This window comes from Hemiscyllium ocellatum, chromosome 27 (assembly GCF_020745735.1).
Source record: "Hemiscyllium ocellatum isolate sHemOce1 chromosome 27, sHemOce1.pat.X.cur, whole genome shotgun sequence".
Taxonomy (NCBI): domain Eukaryota; kingdom Metazoa; phylum Chordata; class Chondrichthyes; order Orectolobiformes; family Hemiscylliidae; genus Hemiscyllium; species Hemiscyllium ocellatum.
In genome coordinates, this window is record NC_083427.1 from 3,334,451 (window position 1) to 3,360,428 (window position 25,978).

Below are 25,978 nucleotides of genomic sequence, written 5' to 3' on the forward strand. Positions count from 1 at the left end.
CTCACTTTGACCCAAATCTCTGATTTCACAGCTGGTTTCCAGCATTCCCTATTGTTCATGCTGATTCTAAACTCAGTGGTGAAAGTGTTTGTGTTCCCTGTCTACAAGCTCTGAACCATGTGAGAGAGCAGCTAAGATGACTTCCTTACACACCTAAGGATGGTCTCTCACAGGGACTTTGCTGTCAGCGAAGAAAGATGAGAAAGACCGCAGTGGCATTTGTCCCTCTCAGTGTGACCCTGGAATACCATGCCCAGGTTTTTGTATGATTCTCACCCCAGATTGTCCTTCCTTCAATTGAAGACTGGCACTCAGGTGGAAAAGACAGAACCTTACAATGTGTTTAAATAAAAGATGATTTATTTCATATTTAACCAGAGCATGAAACTTCAACCCAGTTATTTTTAGGGGTGGTGGTGTGAAATCTCTAGAAACCACCAGAAAATCATACCATTGCTCTCATTTGCAAGAGACTGATGGTAGATGAATGAGTTGATCACCAGACTGGATGAATGCATAAATCCCTTCTGACACACAGTGCAAGTGAATGGCATCTCCCCAGTGTGAAGATGGTAGTGCGTTATCAGAACCTTGGTGCAAAGATCAAGGTATCTCGGAGAGAGTACAGGATATTCTCAAAGGGAGTGGGACCAGCAGGAGGTCTTTGTATGCATTGGAACTAAGGACATAGGAAGGAAAAAGGATGAGATTCTGAAGGGAGAATAGAACAGGTTAGGCAGGAATTTAAAAAGGTCCTTGAGGGTAATAATACCTGGATTACTCTTGGTGCTACGCCTAAGTGAGGGCAGAAATAGGAGGATAAAGCTGATGAATGTGTAGCTGATGAGCTAATGCACGGGAAAAGTATTCATATGTTTGGATCATTGAAATCTTTTCTGGAGTAGACATGACCTGTACAAGAAGGATGGATTTCACCTGAATTGGAAGGGGTCTAACATACTGGCAGGGAGATTTGCTGTTCTGGAGGATGTAAACTAGTAAAATGGGGTGTGTGTGTGTGTGGGGGGGGGGGGGGGGAACCCCAAAGACATAGTGAGAAATGAGATCACTCTGAAACTGGTATAGTTGGGAAAAGGGGCAAGTCAAACAGTCAGGGCAGACAGGAACATGGCACAGACCGAGGTAGGATGGATTCATTAAACTGCATTTCTTTCAATGCAAGAGGCCTAACAGGGAAGGCAGATGAATTCATGGCATGGTTAGGAATATGGAACTGGAATGTCATAACAATTACAGAGATGTGGCTCAGGTATGGACAGGATTGGTAGCTTAATGTTCCATGATAGAAATGTGATAGCAAGGATAGAAAGGGGAGCAAGAGAGGTGGAAGAGTGGCGTTTTTGATAAAAGATAACATTATGGTTGGGCTTACAGGAGGATATCCTGGGAATACATCCGGGGAAGTTATTTGGGTAGAACTGAGAAATAAGAAAGGGATGAAAACCTTATTGGGTTGTAATATAGATTCCACAATCGTGATCAGGAAGTTGAAAAACAAATTTGTAAGGCGATCTCGGTTGTCTGAAAGAATATTAGGGTCGTAATGATCAGGAATTTTAACTTTCCAAACATAGACTGGGATGACCATAGTGTTAGGTTTAAAATGGAGAAGAATTTAAGTGTGCACAAGAAAATTTTCTGAATCAGAGCGTAGATATACCTACCAGAGAAGGTGCAAAACTTGACCTACTCTTGGGAAGTAAGGCAGGGTAAGTGACTGAGGTGTCAGTAGGAGAGCACTTTCAGGCCAGTAATGATAATTCCATTAATTTTAAAATAGTGATGATGGAAAAGGTTAGACTGGCTCTAAAAGTTAAATTTTTAAATTGGAGGAAGGCCAATTTTGATGGTATTAGACAAGAACCTCCAAACGTTGACTAGGGGCAGATGTTTGCAGGTAAAGGGACGGCTGAAAAATGGGAAGCCTTCAAGATGAGATAATGGGAGTCCACAGACAGTATATTCCTATTAGGGTGAAAGACATGGCTAGGTTTTGGTTAAAAAAAAAGCATATGTCAGGTGTAGACAGTAGAGATCGAGTGAATCCTTAGGAAAGCATAAATGCAGTAGGAGTACACATAAAAGGGAAATCAGGAGGGCAAAAAGGGGACATCAGATAGCTTCAATAAATAGGGTCAAGGAGAATCCAAAGAGATTTTATAAATATATTAAGGACAAAAGAGTAACTAGGATCAGCAAGGCAGCCTACGTGTGCTAACTCAGGAGATGGGAGAGATACTAAACAAGTATTTTGCATTAATGTTTGCTGTGGAGAAGGACATAGAATGTGGGGAACTATATGGCGACATCTTGAAAAATGTCTATATTACAGAGGAGGTGGTTCTGCATGTCTTAAAATGCAGAAAGGTGGATGAATCTCCAGGACCTGATCAGGCGTCCTCTAGAACTCTGTGAGAAGTGATTGCTAGGCCCCTTGCTGAGATAATCAAAGGTGCGAGAAGACTGGAAGTTGGCTAACATGCTGCCTCAATTGAAGAAAGGTAGTAAGGACAAGCCAGGGAACTATGGACTGGTAAGCCTGACATCAGTGGTGGGTAGGGTGTTGGAGGGAATCCTACGGGACAAGATTTACATGTATTTGGAAAGGCAAGGACTGATTAAGGATAGACAACATGGCTTTGTGCATGGGAAATCATGTCTCACTAACTTGATTGAGTTTTTTTGAATTAGTAACAAAGAGGATTAATGAGGGTAGAGCAGTGGACGTGATCTATATGGGCTTCAATAAGGCATTCGACAAAGTGTTTCATGGTACACTGGTTAGCAAGCTTACAACCCATAGAATACAGGTAGAACTAGCCACTTGGATACCTAACTGGCTCAAAGGAAGAAGACAGGGTGACTTCAGAGGGTTCTTTTCAGACTGGAGGCCTGTGACAGTGATGTGCTACAAGAATCAGTGCTGAGTCCACTGCTTTTCGTCATTTTCTAAATGGTTTGGATGTGAACATAAGAGATGTAGTGGACAGCGAAGAAGGTTACCTCAGAGTTCAACAGGATCTTGATCAGATGGGCCAATGGACCAAGGAGTGGCAGATGAGGTTTAATTTAGATAAATGCTGCATTTTGGAAAGGCAAACCAGGGCAGGACTTATATACTTAATGATAAGGTCCTAGGGAGTGTTGCTGAACCAAGAGACCTTGGAGTGCAGGTTCATAGTTCCTTCAAAGTGGAATCGATGGTAGATAGGATAGTGGAGAAAGCAATTGGTATGCTTTCCTTTATTGGTCACAGAATTGAGTGTGGGAGTTGAGAGGTCACATTGCAGCTGTACAGCACATTGGTTAGGCCACTTTTGGAATATTGTGTGCAATTCTGGTCTCCCTCCTATAGGAAGGATGTTGCAAAACTTGGAAGGGTTCAGAAAAGATTTACAAGCATGTTGCAAGGTTTGGAGGGTTTGAGTGACAAATGGAGGTTGAGTAGGCTGGGGCTGCTTTTCCTGGAGTGTCAGAAGCTGAGGGGTGACTTTATAGAGGTTTATAAAATCATGAGCGGCATGGATTGGGTAAATAGACAAGGTCTTTTTCCTAGGGTGGGGGAATCAAGTTGAAGGCACAGATTTAGGGTGAGAAGGGAAGGATTTAAAAGGACCTAAGGGCAACCTAAGGGGCAACTTTTGTCATGCAAAGGATGGCGTGTGCATGAAATGAGCTGCCAGAGGAAGTGGTGGAGGCTGGTACAATTACAGCATTTAAAAGGCATCTGGATGAATATATGAATAGGAGGGGGTTAGAGCGATATGGGCCAAATGCTGACAAACGGGACTAGATTAATTTAGGATATTTGGTCAGCATGGACAAGTTGGACCGAAGGACCTGTTTCTGTGCTGTACATCTCTAAGAATCTTTCTAGATGGTGATGGTTTAGTCTGAGGTTTGCCATCCGTCAGATGGCAAGGTTCAGGAGGTGGGACTTTCAAGGTGATCTCAACCAGTACAGGAACCGAAACCAGTGCCTGTCGTGGCCAGCCTCCAGCCAACTGAACTAACTGTTCCCCAAACTGGGAACAAACTCAGAATTAATGTAATTAGTACTGCATGTGATTAAAAACAGTACTAACAGAGTCTAAGCCCTGCTGTTACTTGTGAATTCGCTGGTGTGTGAGCAAGTTGGATGACTGAGTGAACCCTTTCCCACACTCAGAGCAGGTGAATGGCCTCTCCCCAGTGTGCACTCGCTGGTGTGTCTGTAGGTGGGATAAACGAGTGAATCCCTTCCTACATATGGAACAGATAAATGGTCTGTCCCCTGTGTGAACCTGCTGGTGTGTCAGAAGATTTGACGAATTACTGAATCCCTTCCCACACACGGAGCAAGTGAATGGTCTCTCGCCGGTGTGAACCCGTTGGTGTTTCACCAGGGTGGACGAACGTGCAAATCCCTTCCCACACACTGTGCAAGCAAATGGCCTCTCCCCAGTGTGAGTATATTGGTGCGTTATCAGATCCTTTTTGCTTTTGAAGCATTTATCACAGTCAGAACAATTAAAAGGTTTGTTGTTGGAGTGAACACGCTGGTGTGTCGCAAGATGGGAAGAGTGTGTGAATCCTTTCCCACAGACAGAGCATGTGAAAGGTCTCTCACCGGTGTGAGTGCGCCGATGAATCTTCAGTTCAGATGGGTAATTAAATCCCTTCCCACAATCCCCACATTTCCAGGGTTTCTCCATGGCATATATCCTTGAATCCCTCCAAGTCCCATAACCAGCTGAAGCCTCGTCCAGTCAGAGTGATTTCCGACTGATGTGAATGCTGTTCCTTTCAGGCTTTGAAAGGTCTTTATCACCAACCCATGTGCATGCTTCAGTGATTTCTCAGTCACACTGATGTTTGAAGTCTTTACCAACAGAAAAGCAATTCTCCTTCTACGGTCAAAGGCTGATGGCGTTCAGGTCCCAATTAACCGAGTCACTCTGTCCGATCCTGACGTGACATTTTGGTTTGAGTTCCCCGCCTATGAATCCTCCCCTTCTGAAATCCGGCACAAGGAGCTTACAGGAGTCATCGCTGCTCGAAAAACATGGTACAAAATTAGAACATTTGTTCCCCATTGTTTCCCCAATCCTCTTCAGTCAAGCGGAAATAGGCCAATACCAGCATTAAAAGGCAAACTTCCTAGCTAAACCAGAATGATTGCTCAGTGTATACGAGATGCTAAGCGCCCTGTTGTATTCACTGTGGAAGGTATCCAGCCGAAAGATGGATACTACACGTTTTATCTGTGAGGGCTGACAAGCACAGACAAGGGTGGCTCAGTGGTTAGCACTGCCGCCTCACAGCGACAGGCACCCAGGTTTAATTCTAGCCTCAGGCGACTATCTCTGTGGAATTTGCACATTCTCCCTGTGTCTTTGTGGGTTTCCCCTGAGTGCTCCAGTTTCCTCCCACAGTCCAAAAATGTTCAAGTTAGGTGAATTAGTCATGCTAAATTGCCCATAGTGTTTAGGGATGTGCAAGCCAGGTGCATTATTCAGGAGAAAAATGTTGGAGAATGGGTCTGGGAGGGATAGTCTTCAGAGGGTCGATGTGGACTTGTTAGGACAAATGGCCTGATCCATATTGTTGGGATTCTATTAGGAGAATGAGCGTTAAAAGAGTGCCAAAACCTGAGAAGTAGCCCCTCAAGGGCTAGGCAGAGGGGCTGCAACCTCTCACAGTGAATATACGCATGGCCCAGGGATTCCTATACTGTAAACATCAAATGCAACTTGTATTCACCCACTAGATGAAGACGCGCAAAATCCTGTTGTCTCAAATATTCAGAAAATGCAAGCAATAAGTCAGCATTCGAAGTGTTGAACTTTGAATGTGTGGCAACACTTTGGGTCAACAATGGGTAGGTCAAGAAATAGAAAAAAGATAACTGACAGAGAGAATAGGATGTTAGCAACTAGAGTGACGTCAGGGATAATCAGAGTTAAAAAAAAACAAAGCTAAAGACACTCCTCTCAATACACTCACAACAAATTAGATGATTGATCTGATCCCTTTTTCCAAGAAAGGAAAATATGACTGTACACAATACTCAGGATATGATCTCACCAAGGCCTTGCATTGCTGCATCAAAACTTCATTGATATCCCACTCCCTTCTAGTAAGCATTAATTTGCCTTCCTAATCAGCGTACTTCCATACTAACGTCTTGTCATTCATGCAGCAGGACGTCCACACCCCTCCGTTCCGCAACGTTCTACAATCTTTCTTCATTTAATTCAGATTTCACTCTTCTATTCTTTCCGTCAAAGTTGACATCTTCTCATATCATACCCTATCTGTTGATTTTTCACTCACTTACATGCTCTATTTATGCCCATTCACAGATTTGTTAAACAATATAAGTTCCTCTTTTATTTGGTGTCATCAGCAAATTTGGCTACCATATGTATTCAAGTCATTTGATATGGATTGTAAATATTTGAGTCTCCCACACAGATACCCTGTAGAACTCCACAGGATTGTTATAGCCTGGTCAGTTACAGCATGCCAACCCATTTGTCGTTACTCAGAGTCATACAGTACAGAAATAGCCCATTGAGTCTGCTCCAGCAAAGCTGCTCTAATCTTTACTTGTACATCACACTCTCTGCTAGACAATTCTCTACTTGTGCTAAACATGTCATAGAAACAGAATATAGAGATAACGTGTCGACCATTTGGCCCTTCGAGCTTGCTCTATCGCTCATGGCTGATCAGTCAATTCAGTAGCATGTTCATGCTTTCTCCCCATATCCTTCCATCCCTTTAGCCCTAAGTGCTAAATCTATTTCCTTCTTGAAAATGTTCAGTGTTTTGGCCTCCACCGCTTTCTGTGGTAGCGAATTCCACAGGCTCGCTACTCTCTGGGAGTAGAAACTTGTCTTCATCTCAATCCTAAATGGTTTATCCTGCTTCCTTCCACTGTGACATTCTGGTACTGGACTTCCCCATAACTGGGGAAGTCCTTCTTATCTCTACTTTGTCCAGTCTTGTTAGGATTTTATAGGCTTCTATGAGATTATCACCCTCATTCTTCTAAACTGCCGTGAATAACTGATCCAGTTTTTCCCCACAAATCAGTGACACCATTGCAGAATTCAGTCATGTGAGATTTTATCTTTTGATGTGATGCCTTATGCGAATGTAGTTTCCCTCTACCTTCTCGATCAGTATCAAATAACATCAAAGTCACATACAATCATCTAAATTCCTATAATCCTTGTAATGAGATGATGCATTTCGGCAGAGGAATAGGAAGAGACAATGTACTCTCAACGTCATAGTTTAAAAGCTTTATCTTGCCAGATTAACTCGAGGGTTTGTATGCTCAGATCTCTGAAACTAATAGAGAGAAGAAAGTGAGGACTGCAGATGGTGGAGATCAGAGTCAAAAAATTTCACATCTAACAGACATTATTGTACAAGATGTATTTTTAATGACAATTGACAATGATCATAGCATTCAAAAACAGAAATTGCTGGAAAAACACAGCAGGTTTGGCAGCATGTGTGGAGTGAAAGCAGAGTTAACCTGGAGGTCCAGAGACACTTCTTCAGTTCCATGTTTTTCTGAATTGGTTAGGTCACTGTTGGAATATTGCGTGCAATTCTGATCTCCTTCCTATCGGAAAGATGTTGCGAAACTTGAAAGGGTTCAGAAAAGATTTACAAGGGTGTTGCCAGGGTTGGAGGATTTGAGCTATAGGGAGAGGCTGAACAGGCTGGGGCTGTTTTCCCTGGAGCGTCGGAGACTGACGGGTGACCTTATAGAGGTTTACAAAATTATGAGGAGCATGGATAGGATAAATAGACAAAATCTTTTCCCTGGAGTTGGGGAGTCCAGACCTCGAGGGCCTAGGTTTAGGGTGAGAGGGGAAAAATATAAAAGAGACCTCAGGGGCAACTTTTTCACGCAGAGAGTGATACGTGTATGGAATGAGCTGCCAGAGGAAGTGGTGGAGGCTGGTACAATTGCAACATTTAAGAGGCATCTGGATGGGTATATGAACAGGAAGGGTTTGGAGGGATATGGGCTGGGTGCTGGCAGGTGGGACTAGATTGGGTTGGGATATCTGGTCGGCATGGACGAGTTGGACCGAAGGGTCTGTTTCCATGCTGTGCATCTCTATGATTCTATAAGTTATGTTTTTGTTTCTGACTTCCAGCATCTGCAGTTCTTTGGGGCTTTCTCTTACGTGATCATCTGATTGCATTAACCAGGTTTTAATTATGTATTTATTAAGTGAATTCAAATCTCACTATCTGCCATGACGCGATTCAAATCTATTAGGAAAACTCGGAGCTGCTGGCCCAGTGACCTTACCGCTATTCCATCGCCTCTTCCAACGCGACTGCCCGGGGTTTGTCTGTCGCATCTGCAGAGAGGAAAACAAAGACTTAACATTTTAAGATCAAGAAGTCCTTTCTTCAAATCTGGAAGGAACGCTGCAGGGATTCTCAGATGTGGTGGTGCTGGTGTTGCACTGGGATGGACAAAGTTAAAAATCTAGGCGAAAGTGAGTACTGTAGATGCAGGAGATTAGAGTCCTGGAGGGGAAGGTGCAATAGGTGCAAGATGATAGGTCGGAGGGGAGAGTGGAGCGGATAAACGGGAAGGAAGATGGACAGATGGGACAGGTCATGAGGATGGTGCTGAGCTGGAAGTTTGGGACTGGGGTAAGGTGGGGGGAGGGGAAATGAAGAAACTGGTGAAATCCACTTTGCTGCCATGGGGTTGGAGGGTCCCAAGGCGGAAGATGGGGTGTTCTTCCTCCAGATATCAAGTGGTAAGGAAGTGGTGATGGATGAGGGCCAGGACCTGCACGTCATCGGCAGAGTGGGAGAGGGAGTTGAAGTGTTCGGCCAGGGGGCGGTGGGGTTGGTTGGTGGGGGGGGGGGTCTCCTGGAGATGCCCTCTGAATCGCTCTGCATATAGGCACCTTGTCTCCCCAATATAGAGAAGACGCATTGGGAGCAACGGATACAATAAATGACATGTGTAAGTGGAGGTAAACCTTTGATGGATGTGGAAGGCTCCTTTGGGCCTTGGACAGAGGTGAGGAGTAGGGGTGGTGTGGGTGCAGGTTTTGCAATTCCTGCAGTGGTGAGGGAAGGTGCCAGGAGGGGTGGGTGGGTTGTTAGGGGGCATGGACTTGATGAGGTAGTTGCAGAGGGAATGGTCTTTACGGAAAGCATATGGGGTGGGGAGTGAAATATATCTCTGATGTCGGGGTCCATTTGTAGGTGGCAGCAATGACAGAGTATGATGCGATGTATCCTGAGGTTGGTAGGATGGAAGATGAGGACCAGGGGGGTTCTGTCCTTGTTGCGGTTGAAGGGGTGGGGTTCGATGGCGGAGGTGTAGGACGTGGATGAGATGCGCTGGAGGGCATCATCACCCACGTGGGAGGGGAAATTGCGGTCTTTGAAGAAGGAGACCATCTGGTGTGTTCTATGGCCGAACTGGTCCTCTTTCACCGTACCTGCTCCCAGGAGGACCAGTTCCACCACAGAACCCCACCTCCCCCCCGGACCTCACCTTCCATCCCACCAACGCCCTGATACATCGCATTGTCCTCTGCCATTTCCGCCACCGACAAAGGGAGCCCAACATCAGAGATATATTTCCTTCCCCACTCCTACCTGCTTTCCTTAAAGACTGTTCCTTCCGTGACTCCCTTGTCAGGTCCACGCTCACCACCACCCCCCCGGCACCTTACCCCACCCCTGCAGGTATTGCAAGACCTGCCCCTACACCTCCCCCTCACCTCCATCCAAGGAGCCATCCGCATCCGTCAAAGTTTCACCTACACTTACACGCGTCGTTTACTGTATTCGTTTTTCCCGATGTGGTTCCCCTCTACTTTGGGGAGACAGGACGCCTACTCGCAGAACGCTTCAGAGAACATCTCCCACACCAACCGACCCCAACGCCCAGTGGCCGAACACTTCAACTCCCCCTCCCACTCTGCCGAGGACATGCAGGTCCTGGGCCTCCTCCATCGCCACTCCCTGACCACCTGACGCCTGGAGGAAGAACGCCTCATCTTCCGCCTTGGGACGCTCCAGGCCGAGGGCATCGGTGTGGATTTCACCAATTTCCTCAATTCCCCTCCCCCCCCCCCCCCCCCCCACCTTCCAGCTCAGCAAAGTTAAAACTCTCACAACACCAGGTTTATCTGCAAGCACTAGCTTTTTGGAACGCTGCTCCTTGGTCGGGTGGCTCGCGGGGCAGGGTCATAAGACACAGAATTTCTTGGGTGACACCCGAGGCAGGTGTGGAACTGTTTTGGGGTGGGGCGAGGGCAATGCCAGAAGTTGCTGGAAAGGCTGAGCGGGTCTGGCAGCGCCTCTGTACAGAAACATCAGAGTTAACCTTCCGGGGCCAGCGACCCTTTCCTCGGCATTTCATTGTAAACGGTGTAAAAAGGGCTTATGCTCGAAACGTCGAATTCTCTATTCCTGAGGTGCTGCCTGGCCTGCTGTGCTTTGACCAGCAACACATTTGCAGCATTGTAAACGGTGGGCAGGCTGCCCCCTCCATTTTACACTTGCACTGGTTTCAAAATCGACTTTAAAAATCTGACAACACCAGGTTACAGTCCAACAGGTTGATCTGGAAGCACTGGCTTTCGCAGCGCCGCTCCTTCGTCAGGTGGCTGGCGGGGCAGGATCGTAAGAAACAGGAGTTCTCGGGTGACACCTGAGACAGGTGTAGAACATTTTTTTGGGGGGGGGGGGGGAGGGGAACAAGAACAACGCCGGATGTTGCCGGAAAGGCCGAGCGGACCTGGCAGAGAAACCAGAGTTCGGGTCCGGCGACCCCTTCCTCACCCGAAAGGTTAGCTCCCGATTCCTCTCCGCCGAGGCGCTGCCAGACCCACTCAGCCTTTCCAGCAACTTCCGTTCTCGGTTCTGTTGGGAACTTTTTGAGACCAGATTGGATAAGGGGCATATGGCAAGACAAGGAGGGGGTGGGGGGGGGGGGGTGGAATGGTCATTTCAAGGAAAAGCTGCCCCCATTAGCTAATGGTACAAGGACTTGGGGTTGGGGGAGGGGGTGGGGGAAAAGAGGTGGGAACTGCTGCGCTTTTCCAGCATCACTCTCATCTAGAATCTGGTTTCCAGCATCTGCAGCCCTTGTTTTTAACCACAGAGAAGAACATGTTTCTCTACCCCTGTCCACCACTGCCCCCCCCCCGACCCCGCACAAAATGGCCGCCGGTGGTCCTCCCCCTCACCTTTCAGGATAGTCTCAAAATGGCCGCTGGTGGTCTCCCCCCCCTCCCCTCCTTAAATAATTGCCACCCAAAATGGCCGCCAGTGGCCTCTCAGGATAGTTTCAAAATGGCCGCCGGTGGTCCTCCTCCACTTTAAACAATTGCCTCCTAAAATGGCCGTCAGTGGTCCTCCCCCTCACCTTTCAGGATAATCTCAAAATGGCCGTCAGTGGTCTTTTCCCCCCTTCATCTGAAACAACCGCCTCCCAAAATGGCCGCCAGTGGTCTCATCCTCACCTTTCAGGATAGTCTCAAAATGGCCGTCGAGGGTCTCTCTCTCTCTCCACGTTTCAGGCCTGTCTCAAAATGGTCGCCGGTGGTCACCGAAACCGCCAGGTCCAACCTCTCTCAAAATGGCGGCCGCGGCGACCGGTTGCCCAGGCAACCCGACGTCACGAAGGCGGAGCTCCACCCTCTCCCGCGACCTCTCCGACACGGGATGGTGGTGGGCGAGCCCGGCTCTTCCTCCTACCCGAGGGTAAAAAGACGGGACCTGTCGGGCTCGTCTTCTGGGGTCTCAGGCCTGCCTTCAGCCTTCCCAAGCCGGCCGCGGTCTTCAGCCTCTCTCCCCTCCCCCTTCCCCGCGGTCTCGAGTCCCCGTAGCCCCACCTCCTCCTCCTCTACCGTTCTGTGGCCCTCTCGCGGAGTGAGCATGCTCAGTCCACGCAACGACACCGCACTCACGTCCCCAACTATCACTCGACTTTCTGACCCGCGAGGTCTTCTGGGTATATCGTCCGCCATTAGCTCTTTAACAAATTTAACAAAATCCGAACAGACATCCGGATGCAGCAACCGGACACAAAATCGGAGTTTACATCGCAACGAAAACGACAGCGTCACACCCTCGATCTAATTCGTGTGCGATTATACGCACAGATGACCACAGATGCACCATTTTACTCCTGAACGAAAAGTGGCGGCTCATCGCTCAAGGGGTTTACAAAATTAATGACTTCACATACAGGATAGGAATTCAAACGGATAATTCTAGTTTCTAAGAAATATTTGTTCCCCAAAGCTGTAAATCCTGTCCCCATACACTGTCCCTTTCCCTTGTATCCACTGTACTTCCTCCAGTCCCAGCGTCCTCCCTCTTTTTTTTAAATAATCTGGCTGTTTTCAATTCTCCAGTACCATATGCAGAGTGCAAATAAAGCTAACGTTCAAGCTGGTGTGACCTTGGAGAAGGAGCACGTCGTGTCCATCAACACCCTCAAGATTTTCAGGGAAAGGTGGGCACCACAGGGAGTGGAGTGTACTATTTCCCCCTCCAACTCTATTTTGATTTCATCCCTGCCCTGCCCTCCCCCTTCACCTTTTTGATCACTCAGCATTGCTCTGTGCTGAGAAGGGCACTGCTTGTCACTGGGTGTTTCTTTTCTTCCTGGAGGTGGAAATTTGTCTTTCACTGTGTCTCACACCTATTCAAACACAACATGGGTGCTGGGGGAAAATAAGCACTATCCCAGTTAGGCAGTAGGTGTGGGAGTTTTATATAAAAAAAACAGGAGATTTAGAGTCTCCTTAAAAAAAATTAGGAGGAGACGTAGAGTCACCTCAGTTTGGCGCACTGACTCTGTGCTGGCTGGAGAAAAAATAAATAAAGCCGATATTCAATTGCTCTCTCACCTGCTTATTGGGATCCTAAAGTCCTGTTCATTCTGTTCTCTAATCAAAATGACTACACAGATAGCTATTAACCTTGAATAAAGACAGTGGGTCTATTAAACTAAGCTTTTTTCTTAAGCAATGACTCCAAAAATCGAAGTGAAGTCCTGGAGTTTCTTACTCCAAGATTACAACCTATGTCAAGTGTTTCTGAAGCTATCACCTGCTGATACAAAATTAAGCTCCTTCAGTACATATTCCCTGGATTCTGGTACTATTCAGTCTTATGCTGACTGGTGTGTGTGTGTGTGTGTGTGTGTGTGTGTGTGTGTGTGTGTGTGTGTGTGTGTGTGTCTCTCTCTGCTCAGGTCTCCACATTCAGATATCTCTCTCTCTCTTTCAAAGATGCTGACTTTGACTTGGTTACTGTCTCCATTTCCCATCTCTCACAATCCTAAATATTGTTTTTTTAGAATGATAAAAACAAAAATAAATAATTTGATGCACCATGCCTGTGATGGCTTTCTAGTAGCTCCATCCAATTATTCTCACAGTTCTGCTGGCAGTTAAAAGAATGCATATTTGGTTGAGGGATGCATGAGATTTATGGAAAAGGTAGACTATTCAGCTATTTTTCACACACTGACCTCCCTGGAAAGATTGAGCAACTAATATACTAAGTAGATATTAAGTTAAACAATTTAAGTAATTCATTGTTAAAAATCACATAACACCAGGTTATAATCCAACAGGTTTAATTGGAAGCACTAGCTTTCAGAGCTCTGCTCCTTCATCTCCTGGTTTTGTGTGATTTTTAACTTTGTACACCCCAGTCCAACACCAGCATCACCAAATCATAAATAATTCATAGTGTTATGGACCAGGCCAGACCCTCTCAAAACATTTCAAGAAGGTAGCCCAGAACCTAACTTTTCTAGTTGTTTTAAGCAGGTGTAAGGTGGAAACTCCAGGAGTGATGCAACTGACCCAACCACTCAGTTTTAAAGAAAACAATTTATTTACACATGAACCAAAGGTAACCAAATTGAGAATGACATAACTATTTGAAAACCCAATCTACTCCATCGCAACTTAATGATGGTATTCCAAACACTTAAATACCTCCTTGGCAAATAAAGGTAAAATCAAACACAGGTTCTTACAGGAGAGATTGCAGAGAGAGGAAGGACCAGCATGGAGCTGTTCTTTAGGTCCAGCAGCCTTGAAAACCTTAACCAGCAGCTGCAAACAAGTCAGCTTGCGAAACCAAACCAAACCTTGAACCAGAAGAACTAGCTGCTCCCCTTTCAAAGCTTCTTCAAGCAGATAAACCCAGACATATGGGAACCTATGCCTTTATGACCCTCTTAAAAAATGACAAAACAACTTTGTTAAAGGAGCAGTATCATAACAATAGTTCCCATTTAAATCAATGTTAATAGATACAACATATCACTTCAGTGAACCATTGCAGCACTCACTCTTTGGCAAGGGTATCCTGTCTCAGGTTCAGAAAACAAAACCATGTGTAATATTTCACGTATAGTGTGGCCAAAGCCCTGCAGAACCAGAGTAAGGCATTCTTACTTCTGCGCTCAAATCCTCTCACAATGATAGTTGATACACCATTTGCCTTCCATATTGCTTGCTGCACCTGCCTACTTTCATTGACTGATATGAAAGGACACCAAGATTCCTTTGTACATACACTTTTCCCAATCTATCACCAATTAAATAATCCTGTGTCTTTATTCTTTTCATGCCTAAGTGTATAACTTCACATTTAGTCAGGTTGTCGTGCATCTGCCAACTGTTTCCCCATTCACTCAAATTGTCGAAAGCTCCGTAAAGTCTCCTTGCATCTCCTCAAGTCACAATTCTGTTTAGTTTTGTGTCTTGAGCAAATCTGAAAATGTTGTATTTGGTTTCCTCATTGAGGTCATGAGTACGGTGAATACTGGGGCCTAAGCAGCGATCCTTGCAGCATCTCCTAGGCCACTGCATGAAACACAAAAAAAGATCGACTTATTCTCTTTCTGTTTCCAACTGGGAATCAATTCTCAATCCATGCCAATATCTTACCCCTATCTCATGTACTTTAATTTTGCACCTTATCTGAAGATCCAAATACATCACATTCACTGGTTCTGCTTATTTATTCTACTAGTTACATTCTCAAAGCATTCCAATACGTTTGTTAGTAAAACAGTGCAGAATAAACTTAAAATCCGTAAACTAGATGTAAATTAACAATTTAAGGCCACAAAACCTGCACAGCTTTGGAACAAATTTAAGTTAAAGAAGTCACTTATCAGAGAAAAGCAAAGGCATTGGGGAGGCAATGAGATAATGTTCTGGGGACCTGTGTTCAAATCCTGGCATGAATATAGTGAAATCTGAATCAAGAGTCTAATGATGAGCATGAATCCATTCCCAATTGTCAGAAAAAACTCATTTGTTTCAAAAATGCCCTTCAGGGAAGGAAACGGCCATCCTCATTTGGTCTGGCCTACATATGACTCCAGATCCACAACAATGTGATCGAGTCTTAACCGCCTTCTGGCCAATTAGGCAGAGGCAATAAATGTGGATCTGGCCGGCTATGCCCTCATCCTATGAATGAATAGAAAATATCCTGCAAGTTCACAACTACCAATTATCTAGGACATTGAATGAGCAAGAATCTCCACCTTCCTAATGAGAGAGATGGTTGCTGTTGATGGAGCTCAGACATCCCTGCAGGAGTTCCTCAGGATAGTGTCTTAGGTTCAAAGTTCTTCAGGTATTTAATTGTTCCATTGTAAGGTTCAAAGTGGGGACGTTCACAGATGGTTGCACAATGTCCAGGACCACTTTGTAACTAATAATTTATTTCAAGGAATGTGGGCTCAGTGGCTAAGTCAGCATTTGTTATCCATTCCAAATTGCCCAGAGGGAGTCAATCACAGTCTACAGATCATACCAGGTAAGGAGGGTACATTTCCTTCCCTAAAGAAGGTTAGTGAACCAGTAGACATTCCCCCACACCATGGCATTGGCCTACATGGACCTCTTTCGGCACTTAAGGTTACACAAAGGCAGTCACTCTTTCCGTGCCTGAACCTCCAAGAGCCCTGCACTCCTCCAACTATCACCCTTTCCTACCATCCCCCCCCCCCCCCCCCCCCACCACCAACATCATTCCACCATCTGTGGTTGCACTTTCAGCTACCAAGATATCAAGCTTGAGAATTCCCTCCCTAAAATCTACCTCAATAAAGCTTTTGGTCAAGTATAAAGCACCTTGGCAAGTTTTACAATATGAAAAGGTCTAAGTTGGTGTTGTTCACGTACATTCTGAGAATCAGGAGCATCACATAATCGTTTTAATTCCTCAGACCATAAAAACCACTGTTGCTATCACACTGGAAACCTAAATCTGCCATTTCATTTTCAGTCAGGAGCAGATCCCATTATGACCCCAATCTCTGGCTTGATTATACATTTCTACCATTCCCCATTGTTCTTAATGACTTGAAACAGTTACGTCTCAGAGCTCTGAAACATGGAGTAGAGTGGCTGGGACATAATTTTTCCCTATCTCAGGATTACAGCTCTACAGCATGGAAACACACTCTTCAGTCCAACTTGCCCAAGCTTACCAGGTATCCAAAATTAATCTAGTTCCAACTGCCAGCATTTGGCCCTTATCCCTCTAAACCCTTCACAGTTATGGAACCATCCAGATGCCTTTTAAATGCTGTTATTGTACCAACCTCCATCACTTCTTCTGGCAGCTCGTTCCATACATGCACCACCCTTTGAATGAAAAAGATGCCCCTTACGTCCCTTTTAAATCTTTCCCCTCTCAGCTTAAAGCTATGCCAACTCATTTTAGACTCCCCTACCCAGGGGAAAAGACCTGGTTACATACCCTACCAATGCCCTTCTTGACTTTATAAACCTCTATAAGGTTACCCATCAGCCTCAGGCACGGCAGGGAAATAGCCCAGCCTATTCAGCCTGTAAGTGTAGCTCAAACCCTACAACCCTGGCAACATCATTGTAAATCCTTTCTGCGCCCTTTCAAGTTTAACAACATCTTTCATATAGCAGGGATACCAGAACTGAACGCAGTATTCCATAAGTGGAATAACCAATGTCCTGTACAGCCGCAACATTCAACCCAATCCTATACTCAATGCACTGACCAATAACAGTAAGCGTACCAAAATCTTCTTTCCTAACCTGTCTACCTGGGACTCCATCTTCAACGAAATATGAACCTGCATCCCAAGGTTTCTTTCCTCAGCCACACTCCCCAGGACCCTACCATGTGTGTAAAGTCCTGCCTTGATTTCCCTTACTAAAATGCAACCCTCATACCTATCTAAATTAAACTTCATCTGCCAATCCTCAGCCATCGTGATCAAGTTCCTATTGTATTGAGAGATAACCTTCTTCACTGTCCGCTATAGCACCAACCTTGCTGTCACCTGCAAACTTACTAACCATTCCGCCTATATTCACATCAAAATCATTTACATAAATGACAACAATAACTCATTCTCCAACTTCCTGATGCACCAGTGAGTTCCACTGGGGAGCAGCCAGCTCTGAATGAGATGAATAGCTGCGCAAACAGAATCCAACCCCTGCAGTCAGTCAATCATATATGAACTCACTGCAATCTCAGCAGGAGGGAAGAATGAATGAATTCCTTCCCATACAGGGCTCAAGTGTATGACCTCTTCTCTGAGTGAACTCGCTACTTTTGCAGCAAGGTAAACACCCAAGTGAGTCCTTCCTGCATTTGGAGCAGGTAAATGACTTCTCCACAACTTGACTTTGCTGATCGTTTAGTTGGTTGGATGAATCAGTGAACCTCTTCCCACTATCGCAGCAGCAGAACGGACTCTCTCCAGCGTCAATGCATCGGTGTGTCTGCAAGTCATTGCCACTTTTAAAGCTCTCCTCACCATCTGAACATTGAAAGGCTCTCAGATCTGAGTGAGCACGCTGGTGCCTCAGGAGGTTGGATGAATAAGTGAAACTTTTCCCACACTCAAAGCAGATGAATGGTTTCTCTCCAGTGTGAACTCGCTGGTGGACAGCGAGGTCAGATGTCGTTTTGAACCCTGTCCTACAGTGAGAGCACCTGAAGGGTCTCTCATCGGTGTGAACACGTTGATGGCATGACAGTTCTCTGGAACTTTTATAGCACTTCCCACAGATGGGGCAGATAAAAGGTCTCTTGTCAGTGTGAACTTGCTGGTGTTTCAGCAGGGTCGATGAATCAGAGAATCCTTTCCCACACTCAGAGCAAGTGAAAGGCCTCTCCCCAGTGTGAACCCGCTGGTGCGTCAGGAGGTTGGAAGAATGGCTGAATCCTTTCCCACACTTAGAGCAGGTGAAAGGCCTCTCTCCTGTGTGAACTCGCTGGTGCTTCAGCAGGGTGGATGATCGAGTGAATCCCTTCCCACAGTCAGAGCAACTGAATGGCATCACCCCAGTGTGAGTTCTCTGGTGTGTCTGTAAGCTGGATAACTGAGTGTATCCTTTTCCACACTCAGAGCAGGTGAACGGTCTCTCACCAGTGTGAATGCGTCGATGAATTTCCAGATCAGATGGGGATCTGAATCCTTTCCCACAGTCCCCACATTTCCATGGTTTCTCCATGGTGCAGTTGTTTGTGTGTCTAAGTTGGATGATCAGTTGAAGCCTCGTCAACACACAAAACACAGGTATGGTTTCTCCCGGCAGTGAACAGTGTGATTTATCTTGGACAGTGTCATTGGTTAAAGCTCATTCTCCAATCAATTCACTGGAACATTCAGTCTGTGTAATTGATTCATGCTTTTTGCAGTCAATTCACTTGGACACTCTCAATCGGGTGGGTTTGTTGTCTTGTTGTTTTCTGGTTACACTGACATTTGAAATCTTTTCCCTCAGAAAGAATGAAGAAAAACTTCTTCTTCCACATTCAAAGGCTGATGAATTTCAGGTCCTGGTGAATCTTGGGACTGTCAGATATTGATGTTTGATTAGACATTGCTGTCTGAAAATTCTCTTCTTTTGACATCCTAAAAAGGAAGATTAGAGAAGTCAGCATGAATTCAGGACTGGAATTGGAAACAGACAATTCTTCTTTCAATGGAACAATTTCCCCTCAAGCTGTAAATGTCTTTTCAACGGTTTCCCTCTTGTATGTACAGAAATCCAAATAATCTACTTCTTTCCTGCCCAGTTTTCTCTCTCCCTCTCCTCTGAGTTCTCCAGCTCCTTTGTGCAAACTAAACATAAAATCAAAGAATAAACTATGTTCTCTTCTGAGGCCCAGCCAATTTCTATTTAGTCAGCTGGGTGACCATGCACACTCACCGCTTACGGAACAAATACTTCAAATGGTAGCTGATGACCTGGCTAAGACTGAGAAGACAGCCCTGCCTCTCTCATTCTTCAGCAGTCTCTCAGGATCATGAATGGCTTCCTTACATGACTCTGGATTAGGTGACAAATGCATGATCTGTAGGTGCTGCACCGTGGGATGGGGATGTGCAAAGCATAAAGGGTCAGGTGGATGTTTGGAACTTGAGGTGCCTCCACTTTGACTCTGCAGATACTCAACAAAGTATCTCAATGTACTCCGTGCATTCCCAAACCAGCTTTCTCCACTTTAGTCCACCACAAGCTGGACACACCCCTGAGTCGGTGGTTTGTATTCAGTCTCTTCAGAGATGCTTTGAGGACATCCTCATGTTAACTCTCACAACATAAGTATCAAACTGCGGGTAGAAAAAGTACAGAAGATCCAAGAACTCGAACACCAATAAGAGGCAGCGTTGTCTTCAGTGCTGAGAGAACAATCTATGGCCCAGGCACTCTGGAACCCACCCTGCTTAGACAAAAGTGCAGAGGGGAATTTATCAAGGATAAGGAGACAGTCAAAGCTCACTGCAGAGAACAAACTAAAGAATTCCTCAACCAAGATTCTCTTCTCAGAAGAATACCTCAACACCGTTCTACCCAAGTGCAGAGTGAAATTGAAAAACATTTTCGTAGCTCTAAAGCAGATGCAAGCCCAGCCAAACTCCTCATTTTCCCTCCCCCCCCCATCTTATCCCAGATCCAACCTTGCAATTCGCCACCACTCTCATCCTATCACACTCTCAGCTACCTTCACCCCAGCCCCTCCCATTTATCTCTCCATCCCCTTGGCCGCTAGCCCCATTCTAATGAAGGGTTTTTGCCGAAACGTCGATTCTCCTGCTCTTCGGATGCTGCCTGATCAGCCATGCTTTTCCAGCACCACACTCTCGACTCTGAAATCTCCAGCATCTGCAGGCCTCACTTTCTCCTAAACTCTAAAATGTGTTGAGGTTACATTCCTGGCACAGCTGTATCATCTTGGAATGCCCATCTAAGAAGAGGAATGATTCCTCAGAATCATCAGAACTGCAGCTATGTTTGTGAATAGACAGATCCAATTGAGGTAACTCTAGAGGTGACTCCCTATTGTTTACCACAGGGAAGGTCATAGCACAGAACCTCTCAATCACCCTCTTCTCATGGCCAAGGAGCTTCTTTCAGAGTCTCAGCACAGTTTTTCCTTCATCAAGAGACACCACTGAAACTATTTTCACTGCATGATTAACATTAAAATAATGAGTCCACCATTCAGTCCCTCAAGCTTGTTTTGCCATTCAATTCAACTCTTGGCCAATCTAACTGTAATCTCAAATCCACACTCCTGCCTAACCCCAATGACATTTCACCCCCTTAAGAACAGTCTACCTCCCACTGCCTTAAAAACATTCAAGAACTCTGCTTCCAACATATGTTTCAGGTACTAAAGACTCACAACCCTCAGAGAAAACACTTGTCTCATCTGTTTTAAATGTTCTAGATTCTCCCACAAGAGGAAACATCCTGTCCAAATCTACTCTGTAAGATGCCATCTTCAACCAAGTCAGTTCTTACTTATGTCTTCTCTGAAATGTCTTCAATGCATTTACATCCTTCCTTAAATAACATGCACAATACTCCACGATGCAGTCTCACAATGCCCTGTAATACTGAAGCATAACCATTCTAATTTTATATTCATAATTTACACACAGGGTGATGGGTGTCTGGAACACATTGCCAGCAGAGATAGTAGAGGCAGGCACGGTAGATTCATTTAGGATACATCTGGACAGATGCAAGAGTAGATGGGGAGCAGAGGGATACAGATGCTTAGGAATTGGGCAACAGGTTTAGACAGTAGATTTAGATTGGCTCAGGCTTGGAGGGCCTGTTCCTGGGCTTTAAGTTTTCTTTGTTTTTTATCTCAGCTGGCCTATTTCCATTTTATACCTACTTTACTCACCTTCTGCGATTCATGCACATGACACCCAGCTCCTTCTGCACCTTACAGTTCAGAGTAAGGAACAGCACCAACAATGTATTTGGCCTTTTACTTGCTGCCAAAACTATTGCTAACCCTGAAAGCCTCCAGCTTAGCTCCCCTCACAAATGACATCACCATCCTCTACCTTCTCCACAAAAACATAAATTTTCCTCGCTGTTAAGACTGCACCTCACCCTTAGCAAATGGTCCAGGAGTTTGAGACAGCTTGCAGCAGACAGAAAACTCAGTGCACCTTCAAAACAAAACTAGATTACTTCAAGCTCAGACAGTTAGAGTCTGTATCAAATATCTTATCTGCACATTAATCATAGAATTGCTAATGTGGAAACAAGCCATTTGGTCCATCAAGTCCATACTGACTCTCCAAAGAGCAACCCATTCAGACCCATCCTCCTCCAGTTTCCCCATAACACCGCACTTCCCATGGCTAATCCACCTCACCTTCACGTCCCTGGACACTATGAACAATTTGACATGGCCAATCCACCTAACCTGCACATCTTTCAACTCTGAGAGGAAACCCACGCAGACACAGGGAGAATATGCAAACTCCACATGACCAGTCGCCTGAGGGTGGAATTGAACCCAGGTCTCCGGTGCTGTGAAGCAGCATCTACCTCGATTCCATAACATTTAAAAAATTTACATCATAAACATTCAACAATCTCAGTTTGAAATTCTGAACTGATCTAATCACAAAAGAATTTCAAATTTCCACTTTAATTGCTGTAAGGTAGTTGCTGATTTTAAAGAAATTATTATTTTTCTTTCATAAAGCTGGAGAGGGTTCAGAAGAGATTTACCAAGATGTTGCCAGGAATGGAGGGTTTTCGTTATAGGAGAGGCTGGATAAGCTGGGACATTTTTCACTGGAGGGTAGGAGGTTGAGATGTGACCTTATAGAGGTTTATAAAATAACGAGGGGCATTGATAACATGAACAGGTGTCTTTTCCCTATGTTGGAGGATTTCAAGATTAGTGGGTATACTTTTAAGGGAAGAGGAGAAAGATCTAAACAAGACATGAGGGGCTTTTTATTTATACAGGGAGTGGTTTGTGTGTGGAATGCACTTCCAGAGGAAGTAGTGGATGCAGCTGCAGTTACAATGTTCAAAAGACATTTAGAGAAGTACATGAACAGGAAATGTTCTGATGGATATGGGCCAAATGCAGGCAGGTAGGATGATCTAGTTTGGGATTATGGTTAGCACAGATGGTTGGACAGAAGGATCTGTTTCCATGCTGTATGATTGTATGACTTGTGGACATTGTACTGCCCTTGAACTGAGAGGCTTGCTAGGGCCTTTCAAAGGCTGGCTAAGAGTCCACCAATACATTCCTGGGATCAAATGTTGTCGTCACCCATTCCAGGATCTGAAATTTGCTACCTATTTGGCCACAGACTCATGCAGGATGCCACTGATGATCAATTTTACTTATTCTTTGTTGAGATGAGGACATCACCAAGAAGGGCAGCACATGAACTAAGTGACTTGCTAGGTCATTTCAGAGGGCATTCACGAATCCATAACATTGCTGTGGACCAGGAGTCATGTGTAGGTCAGATTGGATAAGGTCAGCAGATTTACAATCTTGAAGAACATTAATGAAGCAGGTGGGTTCTTATGGCAATTGATCATTGTTTTATAGTCGCCCTCACTGAGAACTGGCTTCTTCAAAGGTCAAAACTTTAATGAAGCAAATTTATATTCCATGCTCAGACGGTACATGCTGCTGCTACTGAGCACCAGTGATGCAGGGAGTGCATGTTTGTGGATGGTGATGCCAATCAATTGGGCTGCTTTGTCCTCAATGGCATCCAGCTTCTCTCATGGCTTGTTGGAACTGAATTCATCCAGAGGAGTGGAGAGTATTCCATCACACTCCATACTCATCCCCAAGTGAGTAGTTCACTTGGATTTCCCTATCCCCTCATCTCTACCCTATATCCCAGCATGTCACAGAGTCATAATCATAAAGTCCTACAGCATGGAGACAGGCCACTTGGCCCAAACTAGTCCATGCCGACCAAAATGCCTGTCCACGCTAACCCCATTTCCCTGCACTTGGCCCATATCCTTCGGAACCTTTTCTATTCATGTATTTCTCCGAATGCCTTTTAAATGTTGTTAATGTATCACCTCAACCACTTCTGCTGGCAGCGCATTCCATACGCATACCACCCTTTCTGTAAAAAAGATTCCCCTCAGCGTCCCTTTTATTCTTTCCCCTCTAACCTTAAACTGATGCCCTTTAGTCCTCAATTCTCCAACCCTATGAAAAAGACGGACTGCATTCATCCTATTTATGCCTCATTATCTTCTATGCTTCTATAAGATCCCCCCACAATTTCCTATGATCTAAAGGAAAAAGTACTAACTTGTCCAATCTCTCCCAAAACTTCAGAGCCTTGCATCCAGACAACATCCTTGTAAATTTCTTTGCACTCTTTCCAGTTTAACATTCTTCCTATAGCAAACTGACCAAAACTAAACACAATGCTCCAAGTGCAGCCTCACCAATGCCCTGTACAACTGCAACATAATTTCCCAACGTTCATACCTATTGCCCTGACTGATGAAGACCAGTGTGCCAAAAGCCTTCTTCAGCTGCCCTGTCTATCTATGACTCCACTTTCACAGAACTGTGCACCTGAACTCCACATTCCCTCTGTTTCACTAACTCCTTAAGGCCCTCCCATTCACCATGAAATCCCTGCCTCAATTTGACTTTCCCAAATGCAAGAATCAAAGACTTCACACTTATCTATGTTATACTCCATTTGTCATTTCTCAGCTCACTTTCCCAGCTGATCAAAGTCCTGCTGCAATTTCTGATAACCTTCCTCACTGTGCACAATACTGCCTATTTTAGTGTCATCAACAAACCTACTAATCATGCCTTGTATGTTCTCATCCGTGTCCTTCCATTTTTAATTAACAATCCAATTCCCAGTTGAATTTTCATATGATTCACTTGTGGGAATGTCAGCAGCTAGCCAGTAATTAGCCAGAGCACTTCAAAGAACATCTCCGGGACTCCAGCACCAACCAATCCCACCGCCCCGTGACCAAACACTCAACTCCCACTACCCCGCCAATGACATACAGGTCCTGGGCCTCCTCCATCGGCACACCCTTACTAATCGACACCAGGAGGAAGAACGCCTCATCTTCTGCCTCGGGACCCTCCAACCACACAGAATCACTGTGGACTTCACCAGTTGCCTCATTTCCCCTCCCTCCCCCCCCAACCTTATCCCAGTTCCAACCTTCCACTCGGCACCAAACTCATGACCTCTCCATCTTCCTTCCCACTTATCCGCTCTACCCTCCTCTCCGACCTGTCACCATTACCCCCCCCACCTCCATATCGCACTCTCAGAGACCTTTCCCCCCCCCCCCCCCCCAGTCCCCTCAGCCCACAAGCATCATTCCTGATGAAGGGCTCTTGCCAGAAACGTCAACTCTCTTGCTCTTCAGATGCTGCCTGACCGGCTCCACTCTGATCTCCAGCATCTGCAATCTTTGCTTCTATTGCCAGCAATTATTGCCCATCCCTAATTGTCCCTTGAGAAAGGGCACAATGTCTTGAGGTAGATATTGTGACCAAGACAAGCTAAAGGAACAGCGATGCATCTCCAAGCCAACATGGTGCCTGCTGCCCCCTTCTCCTTGCACATGGAATTGGCTGTGGGTTTGGAAGGTACTCTCTGAAGAGCCTCGGCGAGTTTCTGAGTTACTTGGCTCCTTTTGCAACAGGATTTTTGAAAAACGAGAGGAAGAACTGCCGGTGATTCAAGAGCCTGCTCTCTTCTCGCAGGTCGCGGATCTGACCTCAGGACCAATCCTCAAGGCTCATAAGATGGCGCCTGCGACCGGCCGGTTGCCCAGGCGACCGACCCCCGCCGGCGAGGCAGACCCGCAAAATGGCGGCCGGTTGCCGGAGCAACCAGCGCAGAGGCCTCGCGCCCCGCCAGCGAACCCGCCCGCAAAATGGCGGCCGGTTGCCCGGGTAACCCACCCACACCTCCCCCGGCCCCTCCGTCATCAGGGAGGTGGACGCGCCCGTTTGCCCCCCCCGCGCCCGAAATGGCGGCGGCCGCCGAGCCACCTCCCCGCCCATGGCGGTCTGCGCCTGAGGGGTCGCGGGTGGAAAGGAATGTCTCAGGCCCGAGCCGAGCTGCTTCTGAAGCTTGCGGCGATCCCCATTCCCCAATCTCACCTTGCCATCCCCGGCGCCTTCCGCTCGCCAACTCCCTGAGACCGTCCGGCTTCTCTTCAGCTGCGGTAACGGTCACTCACACCGACAGCGCTGACGAGTTCTGCACCTGCGCCCTGGGTGCCCACAGTCATCGATAGGGGACCTTCCGAACCGCTCGGCATTCTGGGTAAACTCACCGCCATCGACATTTACGTGCAATGGGAGAACATTTGTCGCAGAATATCTGTGGATGAGAAGGACATTCGACCGGGAGCGCTTAAGCCGCTTTATTAAATTATTACAGTGCAAGAATGAAATAATGTGCCAGAGGTCTGTGGGGATAAAAATGGAGTTTGAGGCTGAAATGACTTCTCCTCGCTTATTTTTAACAGTTGCACACTAGAATCAAAACATTAAGCCTATTTCTCTCTCCCGTGCCTTCTGTTTTTATTTAACTTTTCCAGCATCTCCG

The 25,978-nt window shown here is 45.8% G+C and overlaps 1 protein-coding gene and 1 long non-coding RNA gene across 8 annotated transcripts; both read right to left on the minus strand.

Moving 5' to 3' along the window:
* Positions 1–342: 342 nt before the first annotated feature.
* LOC132828709 (uncharacterized) lies at positions 343–11,822 on the minus strand. The gene is made up of 3 exons (XR_009646142.1): positions 11,538–11,822; positions 8,345–8,396; positions 343–5,052 (listed from the first exon to the last, which is right to left on the minus strand). It is a non-coding gene; the product is annotated as an uncharacterized LOC132828709 (long non-coding RNA).
* A 2,119-nt stretch (positions 11,823–13,941) lies between these two features.
* Positions 13,942–25,603, minus strand: LOC132828688 (zinc finger protein 239-like). 7 transcript variants are annotated; one of them, XM_060845765.1, is made up of 3 exons: positions 25,528–25,603; positions 17,576–18,973; positions 13,942–14,909 (listed from the first exon to the last, which is right to left on the minus strand). In XM_060845765.1, exon 2 carries the CDS (start codon positions 18,567–18,569, stop codon positions 17,583–17,585), a length of 987 nt encoding a protein of 328 aa, XP_060701748.1. In that variant the 5' UTR covers positions 18,570–18,973; positions 25,528–25,603; the 3' UTR covers positions 13,942–14,909; positions 17,576–17,582. The 7 variants fall into 7 exon arrangements, with proteins under 7 accessions (XP_060701748.1, XP_060701741.1, XP_060701745.1 ...); XM_060845758.1 differs by lacking the exon at positions 13,942–14,909 and having other exon boundaries at positions 16,100–18,973; XM_060845762.1 differs by lacking the exons at positions 13,942–14,909; positions 25,528–25,603 and adding an exon at positions 25,140–25,282 and having other exon boundaries at positions 16,100–18,973.
* Positions 25,604–25,978: the final 375 nt, after the last annotated feature.